General features: G+C 33.8%; 1 protein-coding gene across 2 annotated transcripts in view; it reads right to left on the bottom strand.

Annotated features, from left to right (window-relative positions):
* LOC106880303 (putative glycerol kinase 5) overlaps positions 1–10,409 on the bottom strand; it is a 131,559-nt gene that overhangs the window by 53,464 nt on the left and 67,686 nt on the right. Inside the window, exon 2 of one of the 2 annotated variants that reach the window (XM_052967406.1) lies at positions 9,039–9,202. The exons of the other annotated variant lie outside the window; for it this stretch is intronic. Within the exon in view, the coding sequence (XP_052823366.1) occupies positions 9,039–9,156 (118 nt within the window). The 5' untranslated portion in view covers positions 9,157–9,202. The remainder of the gene's footprint in view (positions 1–9,038; positions 9,203–10,409) is intronic. 2 annotated transcript variants of the gene reach the window in all.

The following is a 10,409-nucleotide window of genomic DNA, read 5'->3' as shown; positions in this document are numbered from 1 at the left end:
CCCCCCCCCCGTCTACAATGGTCTTATTTTATCCTCAGACTTGCCTGAAGTGTTAAATGGCTGCTCCCCACCTTTCATTCTACTGCTACCAGTTCTTTTACTATCATTACTACCAAGACAACAACCACCAAACCAAAATCCATTACAACAGTGAAAAACTGTAACCAAACACCACCACCACCACCACCAACACCCCTACCACCACCGCCACTGCTGCTGCTGCCACTACCACTGCCACCAGCAGCATTGCTTGTTGACAAAGATGACATAGATTCTCATAGTGTAGTGAGATGGAGAATGGCAGATGGGACATGAGGCTGCCCAGCAGAGCAATTTGCAAACCTATCTAACCTGTACCAGTTAGGACAAGCCAATTGTAAAACCAAATAAAAACAGCTTAATTATTGTTTTAGCAGTTCAATGAAGGTCCTCACTTTAGTTTGACTTATTGCTGGGAACAATAAAACAGAGCCTTAAACAGTCATAGCTCACCATGTTGACACTGCATCTATCTGTGAGCCAAAAAGACAAGTATTCTTACCAAATCACAAGCACTGCAGTGTCCGTGAATTTAGGTCTGCCCTGACTGAGTAGACATAATCAAAACCATTCCAGTCATGACCATCCCCTAGTATATTCAGCATTACATTTATGTGTTGTACGTTGTTTTTTCAAACAGTAAGGTGCAATTTGAGGGAAATATGGCTTTTCCTTTCTAGAATGTCAAACAATGTAGAAGCTAACTTTCTAAGCAGTAAGTACTGTATGAAACATTTCAGTACAACTGTTTTGGCACCACCTGCTTGGCATTGGTGATTCCACACTGACTTACTTGCTATCAAACATTTCAATGCTTCTCTTGTTCTCTCTCCCTTCGATTTTTGTTTCTATGTGAACATAGTTATGCTTATATGTATAATGTCTTTTCCTCTGCACCCCACTCTCTTTATATATATATATATATATATATATATATATATATATATATATATATATATATATATATGCAGCACAGAATTTTGTCAGTGAACAGGTCGCGGTCTCAAAGCGCCGAAAATATTTTGACAAATTAAATTTAAATGTTGAAGTGAATCTAACGGATTTTGTGTGTTATTTTAAATGGCTTATAAACACCTTCCACGCTGCAATTGTTTTCGTTCCAGCACACGATCTCAGATCAGGTCACTTTCTATGCAAGTGCATCTCCGTAATATATATATATATATCTGTATATATGCATGCAAATGTATGTGTGTGTCTTTCTTTCCAGTTCTAAAATGTACTGTCACCAAAACAAATTGAATATCCAGTCAACCATACCAAATCATCAATGTCCTAACAGCTGTGCCCAATTGTCTCACTCTGCAGTAAGCAGGTACTAGGGATAAAAATAAATGTGTTGAAAGTTCTAAGCATTTGTGCTTTTAGCTTCATTTTGAGAGAGAGAGAGAGAGAGAGAGATAGAGAGAGAGAAAGAGAGAGAGAAAGAGAGAGAGAGAGAGAAAGAGAAAGAGAGAGAGAGAGAGAGAGAGATATTTTCATACAAAGAGTAGAATGACAGTAGAATCACAAATAACAATTTAAGATCTGATAGCTATTCCTGCAAGCTGAGTAAACTGAAACAATGTAGAATAAATTACATGGTAACTAAGGAAAAACTAATATATTCAAAGAATCCTTTGATATCACTGTTGAGGACTATAAAAGAGCCTCAAAACAATTAGTAAATCCACACAAGCCATAAGTAGATAACAGTCAAGTACCACAATACATATGCATATTCTCAAACAGTACATCTTTTCTAGCAGTAAGTAGGTGGTACAACAGTGAAGTAGGGTCTATTTTGCTGTAGTACCACAGTAAAACAGTGTCCTCATTGTAAGTAAATGCCACAGTGAGGGACAACCCATCTAGTCGTAAGTAGGTACTACAGCAAGGTATAATCTACCTAGTTGTAAGGTACCATAGCAAGGTTCAGTCTACTTAGCTGTAAGTGGGTACTACACTAAGGTATAATCCATCCAACTGAAAGTAGGTACCACAGGAGGTATATAACCCACCACAGTAACTAGAAATAGCAATGTGAAATTGGTAAAGCTGTCTGCAAATAGAGCAGCATCCTATTCAAGGCAGAATTTATCTTCCCTCATTTCATGTCAGTGGCAAGGAAACTATAATTTATAGGTTCTTGTGATTTATAAAAAAACATCAGCGTAAGCACCCCTTCCACATACACACACACACATAGAGGGCTAGCTCAAGGTACCAGCAACTCAGGCAGTCACCTGGTTCACTATGTGTTAGGGAGTGCCGAGGAGGTTGTGACAACAAGGAAATTTCCAAGGAGGTTGTGACAAACACAAGGAAATTTCTATGACTGTCAGCTTGTACACATCAAAGTTTAGCTTGCTTGGGGTGCCAGCAACATTGCGGCCGGCCCTGCACACACATTTACAACACTGCAGTTGATTATCATGTGATTTCATCAGAGAATCTTATAACCTCATTGTTGGGGCTCAACTGAAGAACTGATCTTCACATAATAATTCTGTGGAAGAACATACCGGAAGAGTTGAACTTAGGGCTTGCAAACCTACACACCAATTAACAACTTTACAGTGATGCTACTGCTTTGAGGAATTCTTTGTTCTTCAACCACAGGGTACTTGTCTCTAACTAGGTGGACTAGATCCGTTGAGAAACCCTATCCACCAACACAGCACAGTGCCAATGATAGCATATGAATTACCAAAGCCTGTGGCTAGCTATTCACAAACCAATCAATTTGTGCTCTAATGATTCTAATATATTTAATGATTTTAATACATATTTTATGATTTTAATATATACTTTATGATTTTAATATATTTAATGAGTTTAATATATTTTTAATATATTTTTTTCTAAAGAAAAAAAGTTCTTAAACATGTCTTTTCATATGATTTCTCTCTATGTTACTACTTATAGATTTTTTAAAAATCCATTTAAATATTTTTAATCCATTAAATTCCATTCCCGAGTATAAAAAAAAAAAAAAAAAAAAAAAAAAAAAAGTTATTTTATTTCTGTCTACTGAAATATTTGCTTTCAATTTTAATGTTTTGTGTTCACTTTTTTTAATCACTTAATAAAAAAAATACAAACACATACTCACTCTTCCACATATGTACTCATGAACAACGTACATACATGAACACACCCACACATATTCTCTCTAACATACAGTTTGTATGCAACTTAAATACTTTAAAATTCATGCACAGAAATCTTTCACAAAAATGCTATTTACAATAATACAGCAGAAGGAATGTGTGTGTGTGTGTGTACCTATACACATACACAAACATATATACACACACATACATGCACATTTTATATCATATTCTAAAGTATCTACGTACGTACTAGCCAAACAAAATAACTGACAGTGCCTAGGGCAAAGGTAAAGACTCAAGCAATTAATGTTGTAGTGAATTAATGTCACAAAGTAATTCATTTATATTATGGTAAAGCTTCTTGATAAACAATGCTTTTTGTTTTCCCTTGTTGAGCATACACATACAAGTTGTTTTGTGTTCTGACTCATGAGGCAGCCAACATTATTGGCAATGGGGAACACACACAGATCATCCAGATGCAATCACATCACCTATAATATTTATTTCTGGGAGGGCAGCAAGCTGGCAGAATCGTTAGCATGCTGGGCAAAATGCTTAGCGGTATTGTCTGTCTTTATGTTCTGAGTTCAAATTCCACCGAGGTCGACTTTGCCTTTCATCCTTTCGGGGTCGATAAATTAAGTACCAGTTGCATACTGGAGTTGATCTAACCGAATGGCCCCCTCCCTCAAAATTTCTGGCTTTGTGCCAAGAGTAGAAAAGAATATTTACTTCTGGGATTTGTTGATGAACATAACAAAACTAATACCATTCAGTGGTAAATACAACCCTTCAAAATCATATAGGCTGTTACTGGGAACAACTAAAATTCATAAGATAAACATAACTTCACTAAGTGCAGGTACAGCAGTATTGACATTTCAATCAGGTATGACATCAATTTTTAGATGACCAGTCCTTTGGCATTGTACAAATATGGAACATCCAAATTCTTAAAAAAAAAAAAAAGGTGGGGTGGGGGGTCTTTCTATGTTTACGAGTCTGTGGCTTCAGATGGTTGAGAAAGTTGTTGGGGTAGCTTAAAGCAGTCAACAGCAAGCTGTGGCCTTTGGGACTTTTTGAATGGTACACCTCACAAAAAATTACCTTGGAGTTTTTTAATGATACAGCATTCATCCATATATGTATGCATGGGCTTTGACAAGATTTTTGAGGAATACTAGCAGTTGTCTATGCATGCACATCTCCCTTCACCATACCACTGCTACTTATCCAAGGAAAAGACCTCTGAATTTGGCAAATACAGCCTAGCACCAGTGTCATTGCAAATATTGCTGTCAGAATGCAAAGAATTGGAACAGATACCATAAAGCATCTCGCCTTATTCTGTAATGGATTGGTACTTCTCTTTTATCAATCCTGAAAAGTTGACCTCAGTGAGATTTGAAGTCTGAGTCCAGAGACTTGGAACTTGTATTACAAAACAGTCTATCCAATGATGTAACACATTACATATACATATATATATATATATATATATATACATACACACATATATATATATATATATATATATATATATATATATATATATATATATATTTACATATGCATATAACCATACATACTCATATACATAAATATACTTGCAAACACAGAGACACATACACACACATAACTGTCACTGTGATAGTTGTGTTAACAATGATCATTACTAAGTGAGTATCTGCTTACCATATTTTAATCTTACCTATCGGCAATATATCTATCTAGCATGGCTACACGAACACATGTCTGCTTGAGTGCATATGTGTGCAGACATGAATACAGAAAGATATATAAGATGTAAAGATAGATAAACAAACATACAGTTGGATAGAAAACTGATAGATTCAACAAATACATGCTGATATATTTTAAGCAGATACTCAAACACTGGTCATCAACAAGAAATGTTCAAGTACCTCTAACACATTTGTTTTTGTATGTATGTATGTATGTATGTATCTGTAAGTGCATATCATATGTATTAAAAAGTAGGGGGTACTTGACTGTTATTTCTAATAAGCTGAATGACCCCCACCATCAGTTACTGAAACTGTTGAAGAAAAAAATATACATTTCTCCCTCTCTCTCACTCTCTTCTGCATCAAGCATAGCTCTTTCATGCTCATGCACAGACATGACAAATATAGTAACAGACTATATGGAGTGGATAGGTCACTGAAATGTCTGTAGGTAGATGGATGGCCAACTGAAATTACATTGTTCAGAGTGTATTGAACAGATATATATTTATCATTTAATACAGCTTGGCAATAAGGACTTCATTTGATTGACACTTCTCATTTGCAATGTTCATTTATTTATTCAATTTATGTCTGTTTATGTCATGCTAGCATGGTTACATATTATTGAAGCAATGATTAACTGCCTCTTACGAATCCTTTACCTGCTAATCAACTGAGAATTTTTTTTAATTCCATGGATCTTTGAAAGTACAAGAGTTATCTGATGATTTGTTGACTCAAAATTGTCAACAAAGTTCACTGTTTATAACTAAGCACTATCTTCGTGAAAGTGCAGACCGTAATATTCACATGTACACACACACTATCTAATCAACTAGTCTCCTCCCCACAAATTTCAGGACTTGTGCCTATAGTAGAAAGGATTATTAAGCTAATGTATGAGAGCATAAATTAATATGGAATTTTGATGGAAGGTTTGAATTTAAATCGGTTTAAAACAAGACATTTCTGATAAAGAACTAGGGGTGGTCCCAGTTGGGTTGGTCACAAAAAGGTTAATCAAATTATTGAAGTAGCACAGGAAACAACAAAACAAGAGATGTAGCATACAAACACATATTTACATTTTAAAGAAGCAATACTGCATATATCTCAGGACCACGGAGGTGACCCCTGTTGGTGCAGTAAGAAAGTTGCACAATGATTGCTTCTAATTTAGGCATTAGGCTGGCAATCTGAGGGAAGGTGGTTAGTTGATTACAATGACACCAGTACTTGACTGGAACTTTATTTTTGTTGAGTTTGAAAGATGAAAGGCAGAGTTTACCTCAGCAGGATTTAAACTCAGAATGTAATATACTGAAAGAAATAATGCAAGGTATTTTATCTGATGCTTTAAGTATAACTGCATAAGCATTTATGTGAGTTGCAAAGAAACACACAAATGCATGCACACACGCACACACAGTGTCAAAAGTACCAATTCATGCGTCTTACCAAAACATCATCTTAAAGCAATAATAGTAACAAATATTCCCATCAGTGGGAATATTTAACATTTTTAAAGAATTCCATTCTCCAGAAAAGAGAAGAAAAAAATCTTATTAAAACAGCTGCCATTCTGCAAGATTATGACTTGAACTAAATTTTTGATTAGAAACAAGTAACTGTGGGGATGGAAAGTGGAATGTGAAGTGAACTGAACTTAAATTAAGTTTCACTTCCTTTCAGGAATTAAGTACAAATACATCTCCAGACATTATTAATTAATTATGTTATTTTATTAATTAAAATCTAGAATAAATCAAGTGAATGTGAATGTTGTGAATAGGCAGAAATGGTAGTTCTGAGAACTGACTGATTTCCAGCATTTTGTTTTGTCTCTTGGATATTGTTTAAATCCTACAAGGAAGGAAGAGGTCAGTTTTCCTTCAAATTTCTTTGGGAGTCATTAAAACAAGATAGTGGGCAGGGAAAAAATGATAAAGCACTGAACTAAATGTTTTACACAATTAATTTTGTCTTTCTCTAATGTTCTTGGATTTCAAACCTTGCTAGGAGTTGGTTTGGATTTAAATTTCTCTGGGAGTGACTGAAATATACAAGTAATTCCCTGGTAAAGTCAATTAACTGACTGCATTCCCTTCTTGTGAAAATGCCCTTTGTGCCAAGTTGGAAGAAAATAATAATGATTAAATTTAAAGAACAGGCTCCAGAGGGAGATATAAATACCATAATATCTCAATCCTTGTTTCAATTTCAGCTGAGTTAGACTGGTTTAGTGATAAGCCAGCATTAGCATCATTATAATTGCATTTAGCATCATCATTGCCATTTTCATTGGTTTAGTATTCATTTCTCCAAGTCGACATAAATTCGGTAAAGTAAGCTGGAAGTCTGATTCCTTTATCCATCAACGACATTTTTCACCCTAGTTTTATGTTGTCATTCTGTCTATTCTGCCATTCACAACTTCACCCATAATAATAACAGCAGTATTTGTTTATTGAGCATTAAAAACCCTTTTCTCTTTCTTTGCTCCTCTGGAGATCTCCCTTAAAAACCCAATCCAAATAATGCCAGTCATTCTTGGATAAACCATTTACTTGAAACCAATAACAAGAAATAAGACTATTTAGTTTATATTATAATAAAAAAGACAGAAACAAAAGAAAGAAAAACAGAAAGAAATTACAGCATGAAATCTGAAAAGAGAATTCCAGAGAGTTCCAGATATTTTTGTAATCCAAAGTATGAGAATCCAATTTCAGGACAATAGCCAATGTTTATATAGAACAGATTGTAAAAACAAAAAGAATCTTTGTTCAAACCAAATCTACAGGGAATTTTCTTAAATAAACAGAAAGAAATACATAAAATGAAAGAATTTTTATTCCAAATTACAGTTGGATGGACATTTTTTCATCACAAAATTACAGTTTAATTCTCGCAATCTTTTTTTAAAATTTTTTTTATTTCACTCATTTTTGTACCTATATTTTTCCATTCTAGCTTAGTTGCAAGGCTTCTTGTGAATTTGGATGGGTTCCTCCAAATTTGGATATTTTTATATTATTGGATCAATTACTTTTTACAGCTGAATATCCTTCCTACTGATAACCACTTGCAGTGTAGCATGGATTTAATTTGTTGTCAGTCAAACCAGCTGAAGCAAGTAGAGTTAGTTATGCACTTTACTCATGAACATAACATGATTACTGTAGTTATTTTTGAACACAGAACTCTATGGTTAGTAAGTACCAGCACATTAACTTTGCTGTTAATTTTAAGGAAAAGTAAAAAGGAACAAACAAATAGATTTAAAAAAAAATATTATGTAGACAATAGAAAAATATAAATGTAAAGAGACAATCATTACAACAACTACAATTACTACAACATCAATAAACTAAAGAAAATAAAGCATCAACTGAAAAAATGTGTGTAAAAATATAACATTGCATCTATTAATTCACATCTATTATTAAAGATGAACCATAAATGGGAGAAGAGACTTGTGTTTGACAGAACAGCAACGAAAATAGCAAGTAACAAGAAAATATGATAAGAAAAGAGGACAAGAGGGAAATAGACAATATTAAGTAAATCATGCAGAAAGAAAGTGATACAATAGCAAAAGGAAGCTTGATATTCCTTTTGAATATCAAGAGATACAGCTGATACAATAAGCATTTTTTTACAGTGTTACAACACAATAGACCAAATGATAAATATGTTATGCAGTCGGTATAAGAAGCAATTTTTACAGATACAACACAATAAACCAAATGACAATTTCATTTTGCAGTTGGTACAAAAAGCAGTTTTATACTGACATAACACAATAACCCAAAGGATAATTGTGTCATACAGTTGGTACAAGAAGCATTTTTATGATGATGCAATACATCAAATTAAAGGTAGATGGAAGTGGAGTGCTTCGGTTTTTACAATAAAACACCATAGTAAACTCAAAAGATGTGTGACATAGTTGGAACTGGAAGCACTTTTGAAATGACACAACACAGAATAAACCAATGACACATATACTACAGAACTGACACTGGAAGCAATATTTGCAGTGATGAAATGCACAGGAGTGTAGCAGTGCAAACACAAACTAAATGACTATTTGTGTTTCTACAAAGATTAAGTGAAGTTGTGTTACCGTAGGGGGGCAAGGAGAAATTACCCTCCACTGGACTATCAAGTGTGCTTTGCTGAGATTGTCCACACCTGGGCTGGACATGGTTTAACCATTTCCCAAATGAACTATTTCTTAACATTTTTGTTAGTTTGATAGTTTTCTATTGTGAAACATTCAGGATAAATCTGTAACATTTAAAACATAGGATTAAAAGACATGATGACAATTTTTCAGAGATTCAAGTGAGACAATGCAAAAATGAGAAAATAAAATACACATCCGATATCTTGTTTGATATACATAATACACCACATCTTATTTGATATTCATACTCAAGACATACACTACACAAGACATGCTGCTTCATTTGACATAATCAATGGGATAGATATTTCATAGACACTTCTAAAAATGGAAGTACTTAAGATTAGAAGATAACATACACACAGGAGATAATTAAATTACATTGCACACACATTAGAGTATATGAATTTATTAGAATATGACTATTTGTGTTATTACAAAGATTAAGCAAAGTTGTGTTGCTGTAGGGGAGCAAGGAAAAATTACCCTCCACTAGACTATCAAGTGTGCTTTGCTGAGATTGTCAACACCTGGGCTGAACATAGTTTTATCATTTCTCTAAAACATATATTAGGTTTTGACCTACCAGAGTTTAACAGTTGAAAGATCATCCACAATGCACTCAAAACCACACACCTGAGTCAATTCATACATACATTTAGAATACATTTACTGTTATATTCAATTTTATTGGCCTAATTCAGATTGAGGTAAGATAACCAAAAACGTCAGTGCTTTGGAAAGACAAATGTAATTGTAAATATGTAACTTTTCCTACCACTTATTTGTTAGAACTTTTTTTTATCATTTTAAAAATTTGTTTTATCACAATTTGAAACAATTATATATATATATATATATATATATATATATATATATATATATATATAGACATATGTTTATCTACATACTTAAGATAGCATAAACAGCCAAGTGGATATCAGTGAAAAACCAGCTAAGAGGTCAATGATTCATATTCTGTAATGATTTATATTGCTTTGTACATATCTTTAGCTTATATCCCAAATGGCCCAGTCCACCTAATTGCAAATAGGGACCATAAGATAGAAACAACTCACTGCTGTAAACAATGGAAACACTGTAAAGTGAGGAATTCAACGGTTGCTGTGAGCCTGGAGAAGGCAATGAGAAACCATTTTAGCATGATAATCTTTGTGAAGTGTTTAAAATGAACAGAGAACATTTTTAGGAGATAAGAAAATTACATTACACACACAATAGAGTATATGATTTTATTAAAATATATCATTGCTATTATGCAATAGTGCCCTAAGTCTAAAACGTTGC

The sequence above is a fragment of the Octopus bimaculoides genome, chromosome 4, assembly GCF_001194135.2.
Source record: "Octopus bimaculoides isolate UCB-OBI-ISO-001 chromosome 4, ASM119413v2, whole genome shotgun sequence".
NCBI lineage: Eukaryota > Metazoa > Mollusca > Cephalopoda > Octopoda > Octopodidae > Octopus > Octopus bimaculoides.
The sequence above is the reverse complement of the archived record's forward strand: the minus strand, read 5'-3'. Positions and strand labels throughout refer to the sequence as shown.